The sequence below is a fragment of the Triticum urartu genome, chromosome 5A (genome assembly GCF_056163025.1).
Source record: "Triticum urartu cultivar PI428250 chromosome 5A, HENAU_Tu73, whole genome shotgun sequence".
NCBI classification, from domain to species: domain Eukaryota; kingdom Viridiplantae; phylum Streptophyta; class Magnoliopsida; order Poales; family Poaceae; genus Triticum; species Triticum urartu.
Window position 1 is genome coordinate 123,528,398 of NC_141877.1, and position 25,436 is coordinate 123,553,833.

The window sequence follows — 25,436 nt, forward strand, 5'->3', positions numbered from 1 at the left end:
AGTAGTAGCGAGTTTTCTCATCATTGGTGAATAGGGTGGCTATATCATTTAATTTAGTAAGATGTGCCACAACAGTTTCAGATTCATAACCATAGAAAGGATCAGATTCAACCAAAGTAATTATATCAGGATCAATAGAGAATTCATAATCCTTATCAGTAACAAAAATGGGTGAAGTAGCATAAGCAGGATCATATTTCATTCTAGCATTCAGAGATTTTTGTTTCAGCTTAGCTAATAGTTTCTTAAGATCACTCCTATCATTGCAGGCAAGAAAGTCTCTAGCAGTTTCTTCATCCATAACATAACCCTCAGGAACAACAGGCAATTCATATCTAGGGGGAGAACCTTCATCATCACTTTCATCAATATTATCAGTTTCAATAATTTCATTCTCTCTAGCCCTAGCAAGTTATTCATCAAGAAATTCACCTAGTGGCACAATATCATCAAGCATAGAAGTAGTTTCATCATAAGTATCATGCATAGCAGAAGTGGCATCATCAATAACATGCGACATATCAGAATTAATAGCAGAAGCAGGTTTAGGTGTCGCAAGCTTACTCAAAACAGAAGGTGAATCAAGTGCAGAGCTAGATGGCAGTTCCTTGCCTCCCCTCGTAGTTGAGGGAAAATCTTAGTTCTTTGATCTTTCAAGTTCTTCACAATGATAAGCAGATATAAATCCCAAGTGACTCAAATAATAGAGCTATGCTCACCGGCAACGACGCTAGAAAATAGTCTTGATAACCCACAAGTATAGGGGATCGCAACAGTTTTTGAGGGTAGAGTATTCCACCAAAATTTATTGATTCGACACAAGGGGAGCCAAAGAATATTCTCAAGTATTAGCAGCTGAGTTGTAAATTCAACCACACCTGGAAACTTAATATCTACAACAAGGTATTTAGTAGCAAAGTAATATGATAGTAGTGGTAACGATAACAAAAGTAACGGTAGCAAAAGTAATATTTTTGGGTTTTATAGTGATTGTAATAGCAGCAGCGGAAAAGTAAATAAGCGAAGAACAATATATGAAAAGCTCGTAGGCAATGGATCGGTGATGGAGAATTATGCCAGATGTGATCGATCATGTAACAGTCATAACCTAGGGTGACACAGAACTAGCTCTAGTTCATCAATGTAATGTAGGCATGTATTCCGAATATAGTCATGTGTGCTTATGTAAAAGAACTTGCATGACATCTTTTGTCCTACCCTCCCGTGGCAGCGGGGTCCTAATGGAAACTAAGGGATATTAAGGCCTCCTTTTAATAGAGTACCGGACCAAAGCATTAACACATAGTGAATACATGAATTCCTCAAACTACGGTCATCACCGGGAGTGGTCCCGATTATTGTCACTTCGGGGTTGCCGGATCATAACACATAGTAGGTGACTGTAGACTTGCAAGATAGGATCAAGAACTCACATATATTCATGAAAACATAATAGGTTCAGATCTGAAATCATGGCACTCGGGCCCTAGTGACAAGCATTAAGCATAGCAAAGTCATAGCAACATCAATCTCAGAACATAGTGGATACTAGGGATCAAACCCTAACAAAACTAACTCGATTACATGATAAATCTCATCCAACCCATCACCGTCTAGCAAGCCTACGATGGAATTACTCACGCACGGCGGTGAGCATCATGAAATTGGTGATGGAGGAAGGTTGATGATGACAATGGCGACGGATTCCCCTCTCCGGAGCCCCGAACGGACTCCAGATCAGCCCTCCTGAGAGAGTTTAGGGCTTGACGGCGGCTCCGTATCGTAAAACGTGATGAATCCTTCTCTCTGATTTTTTTTCTCCCCGAACACGAATATATAGAGTTGGAGTTGAGGTCGGTGGAGCATCAGGGGGGCCACGAGGCAAGGGGGCGCGCCCAGGGGGTAGGGCACGCCCCCCACCCTCGTGGACAGGTGGAGGCCCCCTGACGTGGATTCTTCTTCCAGTATTTTTTATATATTCCAAAATAATTCTCCTTTGATTTTCAGGTCATTCCGAGAACTTTTATTTCTGCTGCACAAAAATAACACCATGGCAATTCTACTGAAAATAGCGTCAGTCCGGGTTAGTTCCATTCAAATCATGCAAGTTAGAGTCCAAAGCAAGGGCAAAAGTGTTTGGAAAAGTAGATACGATGGAGACGTATCAGGGATCGGGACCCTACCCCCTCAATCACCTGTAGCCGAGCGCCCCGGCCCGACCTCTTTCGCGCCCACAGTCACATCCTCCAATGGACGAGTGATGACCCACAAGCCTAGGGGATCTATCATAGTCGTTTCGATAAGTAAGAGTGTCGAACCCAATGAGGAACACAAGGAAATGACAAGCGGTTTTCAGCAAGGTATTCTCTGCAAGCACTGAAATTATGAGTAACAGATAGTTTTGTGAAAAGATAAATTGTAACAGGTAACAAGTAATGAAAGTAAACAAGGTGCAGCAAGGTGGCCCAATCCTTTTCGTAGCAAAGGACAAGCCTGTATGAACTCTGATATAAAACAAAGCGCTCCCGAGGACACATGGGAATTGTTGTCAAGTTAGTTTTCATCATGCTCATATGGTTCGCGTTCGTTACTTTGATAATTTGATATGTGGGTGGACCGGTGCTTGGGTGCTGCCCTTCCTTGGACAAGCCTCCCACTTATGATTAACCCCTCTCGCAAGCATCCGCAACTATAAAAGAAGAAGAATTAAGGTAAACCTAACCATAGCATGAAGCATATGGATCCAAATCAGCCCCTTACGAAGCAACGCATAAACTTGGGTTTAAGCTTCTGTCACTCTAGCAACCCATCATCTACTTATTACTTCCCAATGCCTTCCCCTAGGCCCAAATCATGGTAAAGTGTCATGTAGTCGACGTTCATGTGATGCCCCCGATTCAATCGTACACTAATCATACACGCAAACGTGTACGATCAAGATCAGGGACTCACGGGAAGATATCACAACACAACTCTACAAATAAAAATAAGTCATACAAGCATCATATTACAAGCCAGGGGCCTCGAGGGCTCGAATACAAGAGCTCGATCATAGACGAGTCAGCGGAAGCAACAATATCTGAGTGCAGACATAAGTTAAACAAGTATGCCTTAAGAAGGCTAGCACAAACTGGGATACAGATCGAAAGAGGCGCAGGCCTACTGCCTGGGACCCTCCTAACTACTCCTGGTCGTCGTCAGCGGGCACCACGTAGTAGTAGGCACCTCCGGTGTAGTAGGAGTCGTCGTCGAAGGTGGCGTCTGGCTCCTGGGATCCAACATCTGGTTGCGACAACCAGGTAGAAGGGATAGAGGGAAAGAAGGAGAAAGCAACCGTGAGTACTCATCCAAAGTACTCGCAAGCAAGAAGCTACACTACATATGCATGGGTAAATGTGTAAAGGGCCATATCGGTGGACTGAACTGCAGAAAGCCAGAATAAGAGGGGGATAGCTAATCCTTTCGAAGACTACGCTTCTGGCAGCCTCCGTCTTGCAGCATGTAGAAGGGAGTAGACTGCAGTCCTCCAAGTATCATCGCATAGCAATAATCCTACCCGGCGATCCCCTCCTCGTATCCCTGAGAGAGAGCGACCACCGGTTGTATCTGGCACTTGGAAGGGTGTGTTTTATTAAGTATCCGGTTCTAGTTGTCATAAGGTCAAGGTACAACTCCAAATCGTCCTGTTACCGAAGATCACGGCTATTCGAATAGATTAACTTCCCTGCAGGGGTGCACCACATACCCCAACACGCTCGATCCCATTTGGCCGGACACACTTTCCTGGGTCATGCCCGGCCTCGGAAGATCAACACGTCGCAGCCCCACCTAGACCAACAGAGAGGTCAGCACGCCGGTCTAAACCTAAGCGCCCAGGGGTCTGGGCCCATCGCCCTTAGCACACCTGCACGTTGCGTGGGCGGCCGGAAGCAGACCTAGCCTAGTGGCGTTCCAGTCCAATCCAGCGCGCGCCGCTCCGTCGCTGACGTCAAGAAGGCTTCGGCTGATACCACGACGCCGGGATACCCATAACTACTCCCGCGTAGATGGTTAGTGCGTATAGACCAAATGGCCAGACTCAGATCAAATACCCAGATCTCGTTAAGCGCGTTAAGTATCCGCGAACGTCGACCAGGGCCAGGCCCACCTCTCTCCTAGGTGGTCGGAACCTGCCCTGCCGCTCCGCCTCAAAGATCCACTCGCGGGTGCTCCTACGAGCCGACCCGTCTTTAGTCACCACATGTATCATGTATAAAGTATATAGTATATACCCGTGATCACCTCCTGAGTGATCACGGCCCGATAGTATAGCAAAGCAGACGGACAAGAATGTAGGGACACAGATGGAAATAGTAGCATCCTATACTAAGCAAGTAGGATTGCAGGTAAAGGTATCAATAGTAGTAGCAAGGACAGGCTATGCATCAGTATAGGATTAACGGGAAGCAGTAACATGCTACACTACTCTAATGCAAGCAGTATAGAGAAGAGTAGGCGATATCTGGTGATCAAAGGGGGGGGCTTGCCTGGTTGCTCTGGCAAGAGAGAGGGGTTGTCAACACCGTAGTCGTACTGGGTAGCAGCGGCGTCGGTCTCGGTGTCTAGCGAGAGAAGAGGGGGAAGAAACAATAAATATAATGCAAACAGATGCATAAAGATGCATGACATGACAAAACATGATGCTAGGTGTGCCCTAACGCGGTACGAGGGGGTACCGGTGAAGGGGGAAAACATCCGGAAAAGTATTCCCGGTGTTTCGCGTTCTCGGGCAGATGAAACGGAGGGGGAAAGTTGCGTGTTCGCTATGCTAGGGATGCGTGGCGGATAAACGGGCTGCGTATCCGATTTCGTCTCGTCGTTCTGAGCAACTTTCATGTACAAAGTTTTTCCATCCGAGTTACGGTTTATTTTATATTAATTTTAAAAGATTTAAATCATTTTTTTGGATTTATTTATTTAATTTAACCAACATTATCCAGAATAGTGCCCGCTGACATCAGCATGACGTCAGCATGACATCAGCAGTCAACTGACGTGTGGGTCCCGATCGTCATACTCTGTTTTAATTAACTAACAGTTAATTAGGTTAATCTAATTATAATTAATTAACTTAATCAATTCCTTAATTAATTAATTAATTAATTAATTAATTTTATTATTATTATTATTATTATTTTAAAATTCTTTTCTTCTCATTTTTTTTAATTAAAACGTTCTGGGGCCGGGCCCCACATGTCAGTGGCCCAAGGGGCCACAGCGATTCGGGCGCGCGGGTTACGGGCGCAGGCACCCAGCCCGATTGGCAAATGCCCAGATGGGCAGGGGGCGCCGGCCACGGGCACGGCAAGCCCGGCCGCCTGGGACGACAGCGGCAGCGGCGAGGGTGGCCGGAATGGGGCGGCGCCGGCGATGCTGGGCAGCGGGGGGGTGCGGCAGAGGTAGCAGCTGCCGCAGCAGTGGCGGGCGATGCGAAGGCAGGCGGGCACGACGGCCGCTGCGGTCGTGCGCGCACGGGGAGGAGGAAAGTGGGGGCGCGTGCGGGCTTGAGGGCACGCCGGCGCGGCAACGCAGCGGGGGGAGAGGCGGGAGGTGGCGCACGGCGTGCTGCGGTGGTCGAAGCTGACGGGCACGGCGGAGCGTGCGTGCAAAGGCCGCAGCCAGGGGGTGCGCCCCGGCGCGGGCGAGCGAGAGGGGAGGCACGGGGCTGTGCGGGGGCGCGTGCGGGAGCAGAGCTCCAGGCGGCGGGGGGGCGGAGCCATGGGGCTCGTCCGACCTGAGACGAGGCGGGCGCGAGCGTGCGGCGGAGAGGGGAGAGGAGGCCGAGGGCCTCACCGGGGTGCGTAGGGTCTGGGGAGAGGGGGTTGAGGAGGAAGACGGCGACGACGCCGTAGAGGAGCAGTCCGGTGATGGGGGGGGTCCGGCGACGGGGAGGTCGAGGCGGAGGCGCAGTCCAGGCGGCGACGGGTGCGCGAGGGAGAAGGGCGAGGGGATCGGGCTCCTCCCGATCCAGATCCAGCGCGAGGGGGGGTGGGGGAGAGCGAGTGGGGAGTGGGGGGTGAGTGGGGCGACGGGGTGGGGTTAGGGTTTCGGGGGTGTGGGTTATGGGGGGGTGGCCGGCTGGGCCTTTGCCCAGTTGGGCCAGTGGTGGCCTGGCCGGCTGGGCCGTCTGGCCCAGTGGGGGGGGTCCTTTTATAATTTTTTTTGTTTGTTTTCTGTTTTTTTTTTGTATTATCTTTTCTTTATTTATTTTCTTTTATGTTTTGATTCATTTTAAGTATTTAGGTCTTTTATAAAGGCATGGATCCCACACCATAAATTCCTAGGCATTTATTTGCACACCCCGAACATTTTTGTTTTAAATTTTGAAAAGTTTTATCCCCTGGTTGATTTTGAATTTGAATTTGAATCAGTTTCGAACTAACACGAGATTAGGAACAGTAACCGAGGTGACGTGGCATCATTAGCAGAGGTTCACTGTAGCTTAATTATCCGGGCGTTACAGTTCACATAACACCACTAGAGGAGAGACAACATACATTTCATCAAAATATCGAACGAATACCAAATTCACATGATTACTTATAACAAGACTTCTCCCATGTCCTCAGGAACAAATGTAACTACTGACAAAGTATATTCATGTTCATAATAAGAGGAGTATTAATTATCATTAAGGATCTAAACATATGATCTTCCACCAAATAAACCAACTAGCATCAACAACAAGGAGTAATCAACACTACTAGCAACCCACAGGTACCAATCTGAGGTTTTGAGACAAAGATCGGATACAAGAGATGAACTAGGGTTTGAGAGGAGATGGTGCTGGTGAAGATGTTGATGGAGATTGACCCCCTCTTGATGAGAGGATCGTTCGTGATGACGATGGCTTCGGTTTCCCCCTCCCGGAAGGAAGTTTCCCTGGCAAAACAGCTCCGTCGGAGCCCTAGATTAATTCTGCCCAGGTTCCGCTTCGGGACGCCGGCGCTTCGTCTCGAAAACTTCCTTCTTATTTTTTTAGGTCAAAACACACCATGTAGCAGAAGATGGGCGTTGGAGGCCTGCCAGGGGGCCCACAAGGACGGGGGCCCCTCCACCCTTGTGGCTGGCTGGTGGCCCCCCTCTGGTGCTTTCTTCATCTAATATTTTTTATATATTCCAAAAATATTCTGCGTGAAGTTTCAGGACTTTTGGAGTTGTGCAGAATAGATCTTTAATATTTGCTCCTTTTCCCGTCCAGAATTCCAGCTGCGGGCATTCTCTCTCTTCATGTAAACCTTATAAAATAAGAGAGAAAAGACATAAATATTGTGATATAATGTGTAATACCAGAAACCACCTCCTAATCAGAACCAGCCTCCTCCCTAGCATGGTTCGCATCAGAAGCCATGGCCATCACGCGTGCATGCCCCTCAGCCACTCGAGTATGAATTAGGCCCCTCTTCGTCACACTTTCCGCGACAACAACCTAGGCCAACTCCTGTGCCCCAAAGCTTTCCAACCTCTCCAAAGGGAGCCTTGCTCGGGACTCCAAATAACATGACTACTTGAGGCCACTTTCAACAAGTTTGCATTAGACGTAAGAGCCAAAACTTTAAATGTTGGCATAGATCACGTAATGGGCTTAGGAAATATACCTTCGAGGCCTTGTGTCGCCTTAAGGTTCATTGCCCTCTCCATCATACCCGAACCCGACGTGATGACCGACATCACACTCTCCCTAGAAGGTAGAAGCCGTGATTGGCGAGGTGGGGTCCTGCACACCCTCCGCCGCCTTCTCATTCTTCTCCCCCCACTTGAGTCCCAGCATCCCCTTGAACGTCCCCCAAACATTTTTCCATGGGGAGCATATTTTCGATGAAGGTCTCCCCATCGAACTAGTCCAGGAGTGCCATAGAGTTCCACGGTCTTGTCAGTAACATGGACATTTCCAAACCCTTTAGGTGTCGTGGAGAGCATAAGGGTGAGACTGCGTGACGAGTATACCTGAGCGAGTTGGAACTTGGAAGGATGGGAAATTTTACGGGTTTTGGAGTTTGATCTTTGAGCATGTAGTAACAAATATTTCCTCTCATATCGTCGAAGATCTCTTTTTGATAGTATCAACTAATGGCCTCAAAGTGACACTTATTGCCAAAATGGAATTAACAAATAGTGCCCTCGCCAAAAAATATACAAATAATAGTTAATGAACAGACTGTCTGTCTGCTAGCAAAATTCATGGAAAGGTTTATTAGGAGGGTGTTTGTTTCCAGGGACTTATTGGTCTAGGGACTTAAATAAGTCCCTATAAGTCCCATCTAAACCAAACGGGAGGGACTTATAGGGACTTAAAGTGGGCATTTGGGACTTATGAAATAAGACTCTCAATGAGGGACTTATAGGGACTTATAGTTGTAATATGGTCTTATAGAGACTTATAAATCTCAGAAACCAAACACATAGGGACTTTTTAGGGACTTAGGACTTATAAGTTGAGACTAAAAAAAGTCCTAAGACTTATGAACTAAACAGAGCCTAGGCACGCACCAGGGCGCCGTGGCAAGCCACCCCACATTATTAGGCTTGCACCATGACGACGATGTGCCGCGGTGGTATATATAAGACGGCGACAACTACATCTAGCTGCATGGTTGAGGAGAAATGGCGGGAGCCCACAAGTTCATCTTCCCCAACTTCCTCTCGCTCTTCTTCCATGGTGGCTGTGGGGCCGCATTGCCACCACCGCACCCCTCTGACGTCCTTGTCCACAAGCGGGCGCCACCCTCGGCTCGGCTCACCGACGCAACCGCGCTGGTCGTCGACGTCGACGGCGGCTTGCTCCTCTCCTCGGGCTCCCTCTTCCCCTACTTCATGCTGGTCGCCATCGAGGCCGGCGGCTTGCTCAGGGGCCTCCTCCTGCTCCTCCTCTACCCTTTCATCGCCTGCATCGGCGGCGACGTGGCCATCAGGGCTATGGCCTTCGTCGCCTTCTGCGGGCTCCGCGCCACGAGGTTCCGCGCTGGCCGCGCCGTGTTGCCGCGGTGGCTCCTGGAGGACGTCGGTCTCGAGGCGTTCGACGCCGTGCGGCGGCGGTGGTCCTCTGGCGCTGCCGGTAGGAGGGCGGCGGTGGTGTGGGCCAGCAGGATGCCGAGGGTGATGGTGGAGCCGTTCTTGAAAGATTACCTCGAGGCCGACGTGGCCGATGTCGTCGCGGCGAGGGAGATGAAGGTGCTGTGGGGGCTCTATACCGGCCTCATGGAGGAAGGGGGCGGCGAGGCGGCGTCCGAGGCAAGGAAGAAGATCATGGAGGGCGCCTTCGGCGATGATGTCGTGGGCTTCTCCGGAGGATCCATGGAATTTCTTTGCAACAACACTCTGTCTTCCTCGTGCAAGGAGGTGTACGTGGTGAGCGCCGAGGAGAAGAGCAAGTGGCGGCCATTGCCGCGGGACGAGTACCCGAGGCCGCTCGTCTTCCACGACGGCCGCCTCGCCTTCCTTCCGACGCCGCTCGCTACCGTCGCCATGCTCGTGTGGCTCCCATTGGGCGCCGCTCTCGCCGTGGCCCGCATCGCCGTCGCGATGACGCTCCCATACAAGTACGCCACGCCGATCCTCGCCGCCACAGGCCAGTCGTGGCGCCTCCGCGGCTCGCTGCCGCCGCCGCCGTCGTCGCGCGGGCAGCTCTACGTGTGCAACCACCGGACGCTCATCGACCCCGTGTACGTGTCCATCGCGCTGGACCGCCCCGTGCGCGCCGTGTCCTACAGCCTGAGCCGGCTCTCGGAGCTCATCTCCCCCATCGGCCGCACCGTGCACCTCGCCAGGGACCGCGCCCACGACGGCGCCGCCATGGCGCGCCTCCTGGCCGGGGGAGCGCACGTCGTGGTCTGCCCCGAGGGCACCACCTGCCGCGAGCCGTACCTGCTCCGCTTCAGCCCGCTGTTCGCCGAGCTCAGCGGCGACGGCGTCGTGCCCGTGGCGCTCGCCGTCGAGACGGCCATGTTCCATGGCACCACGGCAGGCGGCTGGAAGTCCATGGACGCGCTCTACTACCTGGCCAACCCAAGGATGTGCTACACCGTGGAGTTCCTCGGCAGGGTCGACACGTCGCCCGTCAGGGACGGCGGCGCCGCGAGCACGGACGTGGCCAACCGCGTGCAGCGGCTGATGGCGGCGTCGCTCGGGTACGAGTGCACCATGCTCACCAGGAAGGACAAGTATCTCATGCTCGCCGGCAACGACGGCGTGGTGCGCGCAAAGGGGGCAGCGTGCCAGTGGCCGTGACGGAAAAGAATTACTCTAGATGCAAGCGTCGGAAAAAAAGAAAAAGAAAATAGAGGGAGTCAGGACAAATTTGATTTGAGATCGAGAGTTTGCTACAGCATATGTACTCTGTAGCCTCTGTTAAAGATATATACTAGTATATACTCTTTAAAGTTTTTGCACATCCTTCAACGCCGCATTACCTTTTCCATATGAGAATAGGGTTCTTTGGCCCTGGCAAAAATATATACTCCTTATATTTTGAAACTCATACATAAATTCATATATACGCAGATACACTTACTCCTATAAAAGCTCCCATCCACACCCTAATTCTATAAGTATTTGCGAGAAACTGACGCACATTACCAGATGACTTGAAATAAATTTAGAAAAAATGCGAACATTGGTGTCAAGTCTAAGACTTCACCACTGTCCTCCTAACCACTCAATCACATATTGGTTCACTCTATATTTTAGAATTGAGAGAGTATATATATCATGAAAGAAATGACACAAATAATCTCCCTACATTATGTTCACTAGGTAGTATTAGAGCATCTCCAAAAGTCCCTACATGTACATTATGTTCATCCATTACATCACCACCAAAAGTTAGCACTAAACCCTAGCCTAGCTACAAAACTCATTTGTACTAAACCCTAGCTAAATGAAAGGGCTCGGCGATGAACGCTACAATAGCCGCGGCCATCACCACATCGGTGGGGGCCATGTGGCAGTTCTGTGGCAGCCTCGAGATCGGAGTGGGAGATGACCACAACCAACATCACCTACTCCTCGGCATCTGCCCGAGACGGGGAAGCCTATCAGCGAGGGGAGTGTGAAGGGAGCGGCGTTCACGATCTCAGAGCAGGGTAACGACCGCGACCATCATTGCCTCCTCCTCGGTTTCGTTGGTCGGCACCAGGGACATGGGCCAAGGGAGGGTAGCGGGTCGTCGTTCGGGAAGAGGGCCTGGATGACTAGCGACCAGAGTCGCCCTCCATTAGCGGCGGTTGAAAGCTGCCTTCTTCCTCGTCTGAGTCATCATGTGTCGTCATGACAACATGAGGTGGGGACGCGCAGGGGCCCCTATGGTGGGACGGCTCGCCATCGTCTAGTGGAGATCGAATACGACGAGGCTAGCCAATGTCATTGGACCGAGGTGCGTGATCACATGAAGGGACCAAGGGGTTGTTTGGTTGCTGCCCCCATTCCTCGCCAATCGTGGGCTGACCAAAAAACTAGCAAAGGATCCGCGTGCACTGGTTTCACCAATTTGTTGGCGTGAAATCAATTGGAGGGTGGGTGGACGGGCTGAGCATGCCAAAAAATAGGAGCTAATCCAAACATATGCCCACGTCTCAGTCAACGCCAATGTTTTGGCTTGGCAGGTGAGGGCAGCGATCCAAATGTCCCCCAAGTACGAGTGCTGTTACCGTTGGCGCGAGTGATTGTCGATCATCCAAAGAAGCTAGATGTCACGGTGGGGTCCGAGCAGGTCCTCGCAACTGTGGCAAGGCATCATGAGAAACGACCGGTGGGGTTTGTAGATTGGACTTCTGGGATCGTAGTGCAGAGTGAACCGGGGCACGAAGAAGAGAGCGAGGCAAGAGAAAGTATGAAAAGGCCCTTTTATGGAGGTGAGGTCGGTGCGGGGTCACACCACTAAATCAAAAAAAAATGTGACTACAATACCAAACAAACTTGCATACATGGCTGCTTGCATTTTCGCTGCAAGACAAGTTGTGGCTGCTTGCATTTTTGCTACAAGACAAGTTTAGGTCATCAAAAGAACCCTACAAAAGTTTAGGTCATCAAAACGAGCATGTAGCTGATTGATATTTTTCCAGAAAAAGGGAAACAAATTGGGAGAAAATGAAAAATGCGTCTGCCGGGAGTCGAACCCGGGTCTATTGCTTGGAAGGCAATTATCCTAACCGTTGGACTACAGACGCTTTGATGTCAGCAACATTTTATTACCTTATACCAACGGAACAGAAAGGCGTCATCACGCACTATTCTTGAGACGTACAAGAAATGAGAGAGAAAATGCCACCGTCACCTGCGCAAGCAGGCCCAGAAAGTCATTACTTCACACTACAGCCAGTCTGGGGGGACGAAACAGTGGAACAAACCACTCCACCGATCGCTTGATCGATGGCCTGGATAGTTCTGCAATGGGAAGGGCTTGCTGGAATCTAGCCTGGATAGTTCGAGCCATGAAAAGATTGCTGAAATGTGACCTTGATGGTTCTTCTGCCATCAACAGCCAGTTTCTACCAAAATGCCAGCATCATCTGCAGAAGCAGACTCCAGACCAGACCTAAATTTGGGGGCTAAACAGTTCCGACATCCTAGATAGTTCATCTGCCATAACCTGGATAGTTTCTTCTGATACAGAGAAGATTGTGCTAAAGTGTTGTCTTGAATGAACAGGAGAAAGTAGTTAGGTCGTGGCTGACAGCCTTCGGCGATAAATAGCACCTAACAAGAGCAGGAACCAGAGATTGGACAGAAAGCCATGGGGCTTTCCACATTATGGCCATAATGTTAAAAGGGAATCTGTACTAATTGCCGCACCTTATGATGAACTGGAAAAAAATCTAGTAAGTTGTCTGTACAAAGTTGGTGGACATAATTAGTTGGTACTCCCTCCGTCCGGAAATACTTGTCCTCAAAATACATTTTGAGGACAAGTATTTCCAGACGGAGGGAGTACATGCCAAACGCGTTGCGTCTGAAGGAATTTGCTTGAAGGTTCTTCAGATTATGACCAAAACAGGCCAACATATCAACAAGATAACAAGATGGCATTGCTTACCAGCAGGTATTGAAAGTTTCCAGATCGTGATCAGATTGATCGAGGGGGGCCACGAGACGTGATTAAAGTTTCCAGATCATAGATACGCTGTTGAAAGCAAAGTGCAGGATCATGCGCAGCAACAGTACCAGTATAAGGACAGTCGTACACCAATTTCGGCTCATCAATGCACCATACGGCAAATAGCAAATAAGTGAAGAAACTCACTAAATTATCTAACCAATGCAGAATGATTTTATTATTTCCAATTGACAATTCTCCTGTCGGCATAAAATCTGGAACCAGCTGCTTGGTATTGTGGCATGGAGAAAATTATGGCGAGATAAGACGGTGAATCAACAAGGTCCCGACAATCAATAGAAAGTCTTAATAATCTCAAGTAAGGTACATTTAAGAAAATCTACCCATAACCAGTTCCAAGTGTTGAATTCTTGATCATCTGAAACTCACGCCACAGGCCCTAAATGCAACATACTCCCTCCGTCCGGAAATACTTGTCCTAGAAATGGATAAAATGGATGTATCTATAACTAAAATAAGTCTAGATACAACCATTTCTACGACAAGTATTTCCGGATGGAGGGAGTACAAAGTAGTGACAGAACAAAATGATATGCCAAATTCAGAGAGATGCATTAGAACTACATACATTTCAAAGAAAGATGGTCAGAAGCATGCACAGATAAGTTCAGTGATGATAAACTGCAAATTTTTAATAGTCTCTATTTGATAGAAAAACTTGCAGGAGACCAGCGAAAAACAAGTTGGGGGCATGAACAAGAATTCTCTACGACCAAAGTTATTGCTACTTATTGATTGGCGAATCCACTCAATCATCTCCAGCCTTTATTGAGCATGGAGGACACCTACCAACAACTGTTGAACAGTATTAAGGTATGATCATTCGTGAAGTTTGCATACCTAGCCAATCATCTTCCACACTGCTAGATTGCCACCATATTGGTTAGATCATGTCATGAGTTTAACAAGTCAATACCCAGCACTGTACTCCGTTAAATGCAGTTGGAAATGTTAGTACCTTGTACAGACGAAAGCAAAAAGATTCTAAGAGTGTCTGGATAAATGATGAAGATATGCTGATTTTTTGGAGTAACAATATGAACCAAACGGTGCATATATAGGCTACCAAGGTTTAATTAACTGATACAGTCCAGCAAACATGAGGACCTGCAGAGGAATTCAACAACTACCATGCAGAATATGAAGGAATTTGCCAGTCACTAAGCATTTTGTCACGCACAGATCAACAGCAACTGAATGCATCGAAAAAATTAGTCTACTCAAACAAGGAGAACATCAGAAGTAACATAAGCACGTCTTGATCAAATTATAGACCAGCTCTTCTTATTTACTGCTAAAATAAAAGCATCTATTCCAACTACCAAGCATCTAGATATGTAATGACTTCGGCAATTAGTTTTACTAATTAAGCCAATAAAAGGATGCATGAGTTTTACAATAGAGAGTTGTGCTAATTACTTAAATTTGCCTTTTTAACCCACACTGGTATTTTGGCTTTTGATGCTTTTCAAAAAATAAAAGGTGTACTAAACAATGCATCTACAAGGGAATGATCATACCACATAATTTGGAAAAACAACAACAGCTCAAGATTTAGGGAGAAGACCTGATGAGCTTATCTCACTAATTACTACCATCGTAATAGTGGTCACCGATACAGGGAAAACACCTAATGTAATTACTTCATCGTACAAGTGTTCCTTTGTATAAGAACTAAACCATACAGTAGATACGCATGCTACCTCAAGACCTTCTCCACGGTATACTTCTCCAGTTTCACCTTCCTATTTCTTCTTCTGAGGTCTTCGGCATTGTCATCGTCAACTTCATCAACAAGAATGATTTCAGGTTCATCGCCATCTTCAACGTCATCGTCAACATTGCCAGAAGACTCTAGTTCAGCCTCATCATCCCCATCGTCCACCCTCCCATATTCCTCATCAATATACTCGTCATCCAACTGTTGAGATCGCATAGCATGGAACTCTGGTGGAGGAGGGCAATCTTCAGTAATCGCCTCATCTCGTTTCATCACAAGGTGTCTAATGATTCTTTCATCCTTATCTAGCAGAGTCTTGAACTCGTTTATGGATTGTGCCTGTATCTCAAAGTTCATTAGGATGTAGTTGGCATGTGTTGCTTTCTTTATCTTGTAAGCAAGTCTGCGCAGTCCCCAGTTGTTCACCCTCCAAATCCTTCCTTTCTTCTCTCTGATAAAGTCTACAATAGAACGAAGAACATAGTTTATAGCATACCTTACAGCAGCAAAATCCTCGATAGAACTGAAATACCCCAAATAGTATGTTTTAGGCGATTAAAGTTAGCAAATCAGCCAGACAGGAGTATTCTTTAGCAGGCCATGGCTCCAGAAGAGTGTCAAACCCTTTGCCGCCATAACATGGAAGTTTGTCATACTCATCATGACTGAGATTAACTCGCTGAGGATTTAAGTACATACAAACAACATGTGGACAAAATCACATCTTTGTACAACTGAGTAAGTGATGCGTGAGTATCGAGAAATGCACCTTGTACTTTTGATACAACGTCTTCAACTTCTTCCACGCGGTCCTCGTGAATGAGGTAAACAACTTCATAGTGTCGCACTGCAGAATGATGGAGAATGTTCATTATCCTGATCTTAGATCACCACATCTGAACAGGCGTGCAATGATGTCGCCATATATAACCAATTAAAATGTTTTGATAAGGGGGGAAAGGGAAGAGGTCTTACTTCTTTGCAGATTTAAACCACTCTCTAGCTGAATGTTAAGAAGCTCGTATAGCTTTTCTGTAAATTTAGTTGGGTTAGACAGATCGCGTATTGGCATCAAGCACAAAAAGGACCAACTGAGTGCAAAATGACTATCACCTTCTTCGGTGTCCGCGAATTCTGGCAAAGCTTCACCGTCCTCTTTCACCTTTTTCTGCAAAACAATCAGCATAAAAAAGTATAATCAACTATAAATCTCATTTTTCGCTTTCTTCTCAAGGAACAAATAAATATTGAAAACTTCTAATCTAAGGAAACAAACATTAAAATGATTATAACCGAACAAATAAATATTGAAAACTTCTAATCTAAGGAAACAAACATTAAAATGATTATAACCATTACAATTTGTCTGTCATTTAAGTCTTAGCAGTGATAGTTTGGTCCATTGGCTAATAGCAACGATTTATGGTGTTCAGAGATTAACGCAATCATGCAAGGAACCAAATTAGAAGGAGCAATTCCTGCTGAAGACCATGCTGCGACGTACTTACAGGACCATCTTCTACCACCGGCAATTCAAAATACAGATTTTTTTGCAGGCAATGCTATCTTCTGTGATGCTGCATGGCGAATACAACCAGATGATGGTACTAAACATGCAGGAATTGGAGTCTTCATCCAGGTTCAGAACAATCAGCATATCCAGCAATTTCACATCTCGGCAATGTCCCCCCGGCTTCTTCTACCTAGGAAGCCGCCGCCGCCGGGCTCGGTGACCTGCACGCCCCAGTTGCCGCGGAGGTGTTTGGTGACGGCTGATCACCTCGAGGAGTTCCGCAAAGCGCTTTCCCGCCTTCCAGCTCGAGGACGAGCTGTTTGTGTAGGCGGGGAGAAATGTTATGAGCGGCATATATTACAGCCAGGCAGTTAGGGGCCTGGCCCAGTTATCTTATCGTGTTAGGGGCTTAGCCCAATTATATCATTAGGAGGATTATATAAACTCATGTAAGGACCTGTTTTGAGATTAAGCAAGAAGCAATCATTATTTGCTCGACTTCCCGAAGGGAGCCGGGAGACCTAACCCTAGCCGCCTCCTGCCAACGCCGCCGCCTCTTCCCTCGCGCACGACGGCGACCGCGAGATCGCCCGCGTCCAGCCCCCTCCTTCCCCTACAATCTCCGCCCTAGACCCAGTAGAACCCTAGTTTCTACCATATTTCTTCCAAACGAAAGATGAGGGGCCAAATGCCAAGCATAAGGGACTGTTACCAGCATTTTAGCAAAATAGAAACATTGCAGATTGTATCAGTAGAATTCGCCCATCCAGCCCAAGAAACATCATCATGAAACTACACTTGTGGATCTACCCATGCTCACTATTAATAAATACTGCAATCTGGAAACTATGAGCAGAGAATGATACCAAACTATGCTCAGAGAATGACACCATATTCAGAATTCAGATACGGAAAGCTGCAACAAATACCATCTATTGCCTCCAATAATCTGCCTAGCTTTTCGGTCCAAGGTCTATCGAATAATATGCCTACTTCACCAAACTAGCAACCATGCTACATTTGATATTCGTCAAAGGGAGTTCATTATCCATAAGCTAACATCAAAATTCTCCGCAACCCAAATGCCAACGCTCTACAGAATTAGTGCAACTGCCCGCAGCACAAATCACGGGCACACGCACCTTTCTGAGAAGCACGGCCTCGGGGAACGGCCCGGTGACCTCGCCGGCCTTGGGGTTGAAGCTGTGCGCGTCCACCCTCTCCTCCCCCGCCTCCCCGTCCTGCCGCCCCCTCTTCTTCCTGGCCCCCGCGGCCACGAACCGGCGCCTCCCCACGCCAAGGGCGAGCCGCACCGTGCTGACCAGCGGCGGCGAAGGCGCCAGGAGGAAGAGAGGCCGCGTCGACGCGGCGGTGGCCTCCATGAGCGACGGTCGTCGGTGAGAAGAGGAGAGGAGGAAGGTTCTCGCGGGGGTTTTGGTTTGGGGACGCGGAGCGAAACGAAACGTGGGCAGATAAGGTAGTTAACGGGCCGGGCTCTTGGGTGGGCCATTTTGTTTTTTGTAGAGGCCGCGCGCTCAATCAATATGGGCCGGGTTCTGGGAAAGCCGGCCTCTCCGTCTTCTTCCTCCTCCGGCCGCAGTCGCCTAGGGTTTTGCGGCTCGTGGTCGTACTCGTAGCCATGGACGCGAAGGCGGCGCTGCCGCCGACGTCGACTCAGGAGCAGCAGAAGCAGGAGGAAGGAGGCGGTGGAGACGGAAGCTACGGCGTGCTCCTGTACTACAAGTACGCCGATGTCCCCGACGCCCCCGCGCTCGCGGCCTTCTACGAGTCCCGCTGCCGCGCTCTCGCGCTCGTCGGCCGCGTCCGCGTCGGCCCCGACGGCGTCAATGCCACGGTGAGCATCCGCCTCTTTCTAGTTCTCCCCCCGCTAACGGCGCCGTGTTTTGCGGATTCCCGTATGTATCGTGGTGGGTACTTGAATTCGTGGCGACGTTTTGCGCTGGTAGCTCGGGGGAAGAATGGCGGCGCTGGAGAAGCACATCGAGGAGATGAGCTCGAACAGCCTGTTCGACGGGACCGACTTCAAGCTGGCCTCCTGCGAGGACCCTATCGACGAGAGGGTCGCCAGGGAGTGCGGCTTCACGTCACTCTCGGTTCGGCTCGTCAAGGTTCTCTTCTTCCTCACAAGGCAAATGTTTTCACCATTTATGAGCTCGTGTAGCACCGTGAAGTCTTGTCAATTACATTGTGTCTAATGCTGTTCTTGGGATTGGCAGGAGCTGGTTACGCTTTGTTCCAACCCATCACTGACAACGCCCGATATCTCATTCGCCGGGAGGCATTTGTCAGCGGCTGAGTTCCACTCGGTGCTTCAGACTGTGGGTGGGTTGATTCTCAAACCGAAGCTTGTATACATCTGGCTGTCAATGTGATCTACACTCTGCTTAGTAGCGAGATCATTCTCTTGCCATTAAGAACAGATGTTTAAACAAGAGCTTGATGCTAAGTTGGATTGCTCTTGTCGCAGGAACTGGTTCGGATACTGAGGCGCCTGCGGGGCAGAATGATGTGGTTGTTTTGGATGCAAGGAATCTGTATGAGACGCGGATCGGCAAGTTTCATGTACCAAATGTGGAGACGCTGCATCCTGAGATCAGACAATACAGTGACTTGCCATTGTGGATAGATGAGCATACTGAGAAGCTACGTGGTAAATCAATTATGATGTATGTATGGCCAGGTCTTCGAATTATACATTGCTTTAGAGTTTAGGCAACACATTTAGCAAGCAATTTAAGAACTACCTTATTGGTATTTTCAGGTACTGCACAGGAGGTATACGGTGTGAGATGGCCTCAGCTTATATCCGCTCCAAAGGTGAAGGCTTTGAGAATGTTTTTCAAGTAAGCTGCACCTTTCGGTTGCTAATTTTGAGATTTCAGACATCCGTACATATACACCATGATATCGTACTTTGCATTATTTATGATCATTCATTATTGTGCTTGCGTTAGTTATACGGTGGCATTCAAAGATATTTGGAGCAATATCCCGATGGTGGCTATTTTGATGGAAAGAATTTTGTATTCGACCATAGGTTAGTGCTGAACTTTGTGCTCGAACCCTTGAACTATTTCATAGTAACTCAGTTACTTAACTTGTTTCAATATGGTTTAACAGAATCTCTGTGGGAAGCAATAAAGATAACATACTTGGAACTTGTTTGATATGTGGATCTACCTATGATGACTATTCCTCTCGGTGTCGTTGCAGCAATTGCAGAATGTTGGTCTTAGTGTGCTCCACATGTCAGGTACCTAAGATGACATGCTTTATATTGTTTTCTAAATTGTTGCTAATTACCTTAATTTCATTCTTGATGACTCATGACAGAATGTGTCTGCTAAATCTTGTAAACATTTTCTTCTCCAGGATTCTAATAAGGAGTATGTATGTGAACTATGTCTAAAGAATGGAAAACAGTGCTGTGAAATATCTGTAAAGCAAGACTGCCAAGCAGAGTCAGAGCTATCTGAACCTTCTGACATTGGAAAGCTATCCATAAGCAACAAAATTTCAACCTCTAAAGCTCCTGGGAGTAATGGTAAGGTCTGTATCAATTCACATTTGTGACATTCGGATGTTTGGCTATTTAAGATATTATCAAGTATGCCCAGCCTAGAAGTCCATATGCTACGTAGGCAGAACTAAGGAAGTGTTGCTCACCAAGAAAGAGTAATGCACAGTAGATTCGCTAATTTTGTAGAGTAACTATGTAGGCAGAACTAAAGAAGTGGTGCTCAGCAAGAAAGAGTAACACACAGTAGATTCGCTAATTTTGTAGGGAGTATTTGAAACCTATGGGGTCAAAATGAACTCCATAGACCATATGGTAGCAAGCTTCTGTACTAACTTAACTAGTCGTTACCCTTGTATTGCTCTGGAGCAAAGAGATAAAAGCATTGGTCAAATGGAAGGTCTGTCCGGCGCACGCCTCAAGCACGGCACACATGCAGCTTTTGACAGTGTTGCAACAAATGTTGATGTCTTTCTCCTGTTTTCTCCTCACGAACTTCCACTTGTAGTTTGAAGTGCCTATTTCTTTTTCAATCAATTCGTTTGTGGTCTTCAATTCATTTTTGTCTGAGATAGTATTACCTTTTGTCGGTACCCGTGCATTGCTTCCGAGTCAGTATTTTTGTCTGAGTGTTAGTATTGCAACTTGTGGAAATGATGTACCAGGTAGTGAGCAGCTGAAGAAGTTGAGGATTCTCTGCTTGCACGGCTTCCGTCAGAACTCTTCAAACTTTAAGGGAAGAACATCATCACTTGCGAAGAAGCTGAAACACATCGCGGAGCTTGTCTTTATAGACGCTCCACACGAGCTTTCATTTGTATACCGACCACATCCAGATGTCTGCTCCGACAAACCCTCACCTCCATCTGGCACAGCAAAAACAAAATCCGCATGGCTAGTTTCTCCGAACATGAGCTGCCACACCATGCAAGATTGGAAGGTTGCAGATGCACCGTTTGACCCCCTTCAGTACCAGGAACAAACAGACAGGTTCAAGGAATCATATGCATACCTTGAAAGTATAATTGCTCAGGACGGCAACTTTGATGGCGTTCTCGGTTTCTCCCAGGGTGCAGCAATGGCTGCCTTACTGTGCAGGCAGCAGCAGAAGACTTGCGGATCTCCAAAGTTCAGGTTTGGGATATTCTGCTCTGGATATCCAGCACCTGTTGGCGATTTTGACAGAGAGCCAATCAGGCTCCCCTCGCTCCATTGCTTCGGTGGCGGTGAAGGTCATGACAGGCAGATTGCAAGCAGGGCAAGCACTGAACTTGCTGGCATGTTTGAGGAGGGCCGGTGCACCATCGTTGAGCATGACATGGGGCATATCATTCCTACCCGGCCACCCTACATCGATCGGATGAAAGAGTTCCTATGCAATTTCATATGACCTTTTTGGAAAATAGGGGATGTGCTTTGTTGTATCTCTGGACCTGCTATGATGTATTTCTTCTTTTTGTATACTACTTTTGCCTCTAAAACCGAAGGAAAGGAAAGACAACAAACAAATCAGTGAGTTGAAACCAGATGCTTTGTGGATGGTGCAAAATAGTTATTGTCCCGCGTACAGCACTGTATAAAATCATGTCTTAGGATGTGCCCATTATTCTGCTTTAGTATTTGTGCAAATTTTTTATATATCTATAAGTGTGAAAGATTTTGATTGTTTGAGCTAAAATTTTGTTTGACCTTCAGGGAAAAATGACATGGATACTTTGAACAAAATGTAACATGTATTTGGTTTAGGACAAACTTTGACCAACAATTTCTCTGCTACCCTCTGTCCCATAATGTAAGACGTTTTTTGACACTACACTAGTGTCAAAAAACGTCATATATTATGGGAGGATGGAGTATTTTACATGGTATAAAATTGGTATTAGATTTTTATTCAAAAGTATTAGCTGGTGATCCTGATATTGTATCACATGAGTTTCGGTGTAAAATTGATCAAATATTTGTCAATAATTTTTTAGGTGATTAATGGCCGGCAAGATTGATAGTTCAGAATGCTCTTTCTCCATCGCCATCTCACTTTGTGCAGGTTTGTAGTGTGTGATCCAACTTACATCAGATATATGATCATTGCAACAAATTCAGACAATAAAGATTTTTATAAAACTGAAACATTGAGATTTTGAAGTTCCGTAATGACTTTGCTGATGAACTATGGACGATTAAAGTTGCACAAACTAGACTAGTGATGGCCAAAATCCACACCATGATGGAGGTAGAATGGTGAGACTTTTATATCATGCATCACTGCCTCAGACACACAACACATAACAAAAATAAACATAAAAACACCCCCCAAAGGGGTACATGTCTTCTCTCACTTCCCTGTGCTAAATAGGGCGTCCTGCGAGGGACCATGGAAATTTGGACCCTGGCTACATTGTAGCTAGGTTTTCTGATTTCGTCTCATAGTCTACACACATATGTTATTGTTGGAAATATGCCCTAGAGGCAATAATAAAATGGTTATTATTATATTTTTTTATTCATGATAATTGTCTATTGTTCATGCTATAATTGTGTTATCCGGAAATCATAATACATGTGTGAATACATAGACCACAACATGTCCCTAGTGAGCCTCTAGTTGACTAGCTCGTTGATCAATAGATGGTTACGGTTTCCTGACCATGGACATTGGATGTCATTGATAACGGGATCACATCATTAGAAGAATGATGTGATGGACAAGACCCAATACTAAGCATAGCGCAAGATCGTGTAGTTCGTCTGCTAAAGCTTTTCTAATGTCAAGTATCTTTTCCTTAGACCATGAGATTGTGCAACTCCCGGATACTGTAGGAATACTTTGGGTGTGCCAAATGTCACAATGTAACTGGGTGACTATAAAGGTGCACTACGGGTATCTCTGAAAGTGTCTGTTGGGTTGGCACGAATCGAGACTGGGATTTGTCACTCCGTATGACGGAGAGGTATCTCTGGGCCCACTCGGTAAGACATCATCGTAATGAGCTCAATGTGACTAAGGGTTGGTCACGGGATGATGTGTTGCGGAACGAGTAAAGTGACTTGCCGGTAACGAGATTGAACGAGGTATTGGGATACCGACGATCGAATCTCGGGCAAGTAACGTACCGATTGACAAAGGGAATTGTATACAGTATTGCTTGAATCCTTGACATCGTGGTTCATCCGATGAGATCATCGTCGAACATGTGGGAGCCAACATGGGTATCCAGATCCCGCTGTTGGTTATTGGCCGGAGAGTTGTCTCGGTCATGTCTGCATGGTTCCCGAACCCGTAGGGTCTACACACTTAAGGTTCGATAACGCTAGGGTTATTAGGAAGACTTGTATGTGATTACCGAATGTTTTTCGGAGTCTCGGATGAGATCCCGGACGTCACGAGGAGTTCCGGAATAGTCCGGAGGTGAAGATCTATATATGAGAAGTTGTCATACGGTCACCGAAAAAGTTCGGGGGCATATCGGTATTATACCGCGGCCACCGGAGGGGTTCCGGGAGTCCACCGGGAGGGGCCACCTCTCTCGGAGGGCCTCATGGGCCGTAGAGGAAAGGGAACCAGCCCTTGGAGGGCTGGGCGCATCCCCCCTTTGGGCCCATGCGCCGAGGGTTGGGGGGAAACCCTAGAGGGGGCGCCCCCCTTGCTTGGGGGGCAATCCCCCTCCCCTTGGCCGCCCCCCGCCCTCTAGATCTCATCTGAGGGGGCCGGCCCCCTTCCTCCTTCCCCTATAAATAGAGGGGCAAGGGGAGGGCTTTAACAAATTCGCATCTGCCCATAACCGCGGGCATGGCTTTCGAAAGTTCAAATCCCTGCAGGGGAGTCCCAACTTAGCCCATCACAAGCTCTCACGGTCAACGAAGGATATTCCTTCTCCCAAGACATTCCGATCAGACTCGGCATCCCGGTTACAAGACATCCTCGACAATGGTAAAACAAGTCCAGCAACACCGCCCGAATGTGCCGACAAATCCCGATAGGAGCTGCACATATCTCGTTCTCAGGGCACACTCAGATGAGCCAGACGTCGGGTAGGCCAGCCCAGAGTTGCCCCTGGTAGCCCCGGACATCGCTCAGTTGGATCAACACTTAGAGAAGCACTGGTCCGGGGGGTTAAAATAAAGATGACCCTTGAGTCCGCGAAACCCAAGGGAAAAAAGCTAGGTGACGAATGGTAAAACCAAGGTTGGGCATTGCTGGAGGAGTTTTATCCAAGGCGAACTGTCAAGGGGTTCCCATTATAACCCAACCGCGTAAGGAACGCAAAATCCGGGAACATAACACCGATATGACGGAAACTAGGGCGGCAAGAGTGGAACAAAACACTAGGCATAAGGCCGAGCCTTCCACCCTTTACCAAGTATATAGGTGCATTAAGATAACAAGATAATAAAGTGATATCCCAACAATAAACAATGTTCCAACAAGGAACGATCTCCAATCTTCACCTGCAACTAGCAACGCTATAAGAGGGGCTGAGCAGAGCGGTAACATAGCCAATCAACGGTTTGCTAGGACATGGTGGGTTAGAGGTTTGACATGGAAATTTGGGAGGCATGATAAGCAAGTGGTAGGCATCGTAGCATAGGCATAGCAAAAGAGCGAGCATCTAGCAAGCAAAGATAGAAGTGATTTTGAGGGTATGATCATCTTGCCTGCAAAGTTGTCAGAGTTGACTTGAGCCTCGTAAGCGAACTCAACAGGCTCCTCTTTCATGAACTCGTCTCCCGGCTCTACCCAAACAAGGACAACAAGCAAACGGAACACAATCAACCACGTGCAATGCTCAAACAACATGATGCAAACATGGTATGATATGCGGGATGCGGTATGCGATGCATATGCAAGATTTGACAAGAAATGATTGAACCTGGCCTCAACTTGGAAATCCAAGAGTGCCACTGGAAAGGTGAGGCGATTTCGGTTGAAATCGATATAAAGATCACCGGAATCCGATGCACGGTTTGGAAATGGCAAGCAAAACAAATGACACCGGTCTGCGATAATCAGCAAATGATCAACTAAATGCATCAAGAAAAATATGCTACAACACTCAAACATGACAACAAAATACATGGCAGGGATCCACTCATGAAGCTTGACAAAAGATGAACACTGAGCTACGGCTAATTCATCCATTAACAGGTTCAAACAAGCATGGCAAAAGTGCAAATGACAACAGGTTTCAGACTTAGTGAAATTAACACAAGTCTGGAATTTATCATCAGGAAGCACACTTTAGAGCATGAAAACTACATGCTACAGGAACTTAACATGGCAAATCAAGGCATGGCATGAAGCTACTCAAAGCACTTAACAAAAGTCCCTTAGTGACCTTGAGCCAAAAGGGATCAGAAAAAACAATTCAAGCATGTGAACATGGCAAAAATATAAACAGATTCAGACTTAGTGGAAAAATTGGAGCATGCAAATCAGTTAACGAGTAGGCATGTTTACGAGCTCGATGCACTCACTACAGAGCATGGCATGACAAACTAAGCATACACCCATCAAGAA

The 25,436-nt window shown here is 47.4% G+C and overlaps 3 protein-coding genes and 1 non-coding gene across 5 annotated transcripts; 2 read left to right on the forward strand and 2 right to left on the reverse strand.

Moving 5' to 3' along the window:
* Positions 1-8,461: 8,461 nt before the first annotated feature.
* On the forward strand, positions 8,462-10,427 carry LOC125555754 (putative glycerol-3-phosphate acyltransferase 3). Its single transcript, XM_048718609.2, has one exon. It carries the CDS (start codon positions 8,644-8,646, stop codon positions 10,264-10,266), a length of 1,623 nt encoding a protein of 540 aa, XP_048574566.1. The 5' UTR covers positions 8,462-8,643; the 3' UTR covers positions 10,267-10,427.
* Positions 10,428-12,131: 1,704 nt separating this feature from the next.
* On the reverse strand, positions 12,132-12,203 carry TRNAG-UCC (transfer RNA glycine (anticodon UCC)). Its single transcript has one exon. It is a non-coding gene; the product is annotated as a tRNA-Gly (tRNA).
* Positions 12,204-14,677: 2,474 nt separating this feature from the next.
* LOC125508132 (protein REGULATOR OF FATTY ACID COMPOSITION 3, chloroplastic) lies at positions 14,678-17,842 on the reverse strand. 2 transcript variants are annotated; one of them, XM_048672733.2, is made up of 5 exons: positions 17,526-17,841; positions 15,984-16,038; positions 15,846-15,902; positions 15,640-15,717; positions 14,678-15,331 (listed from the first exon to the last, which is right to left on the reverse strand). In XM_048672733.2, exons 1-5 carry the CDS (start codon positions 17,763-17,765, stop codon positions 14,850-14,852), a joined length of 912 nt encoding a protein of 303 aa, XP_048528690.1. In that variant the 5' UTR covers positions 17,766-17,841; the 3' UTR covers positions 14,678-14,849. The 2 variants fall into 2 exon arrangements, with proteins under 2 accessions (XP_048528690.1, XP_048528689.1); XM_048672732.2 differs by having other exon boundaries at positions 15,846-16,038; positions 17,526-17,842.
* Positions 17,843-17,927: 85 nt separating this feature from the next.
* LOC125508131 (rhodanese-like domain protein) lies at positions 17,928-21,490 on the forward strand. The gene is made up of 9 exons (XM_048672731.2): positions 17,928-18,238; positions 18,351-18,512; positions 18,621-18,726; positions 18,872-19,070; positions 19,166-19,247; positions 19,359-19,441; positions 19,525-19,657; positions 19,777-19,948; positions 20,587-21,490. The coding sequence occupies exons 1-9, from the start codon at positions 18,023-18,025 to the stop codon at positions 21,309-21,311; spliced, it is 1,878 nt and encodes a 625-aa protein (XP_048528688.2). The 5' UTR covers positions 17,928-18,022; the 3' UTR covers positions 21,312-21,490.
* Positions 21,491-25,436: the final 3,946 nt, after the last annotated feature.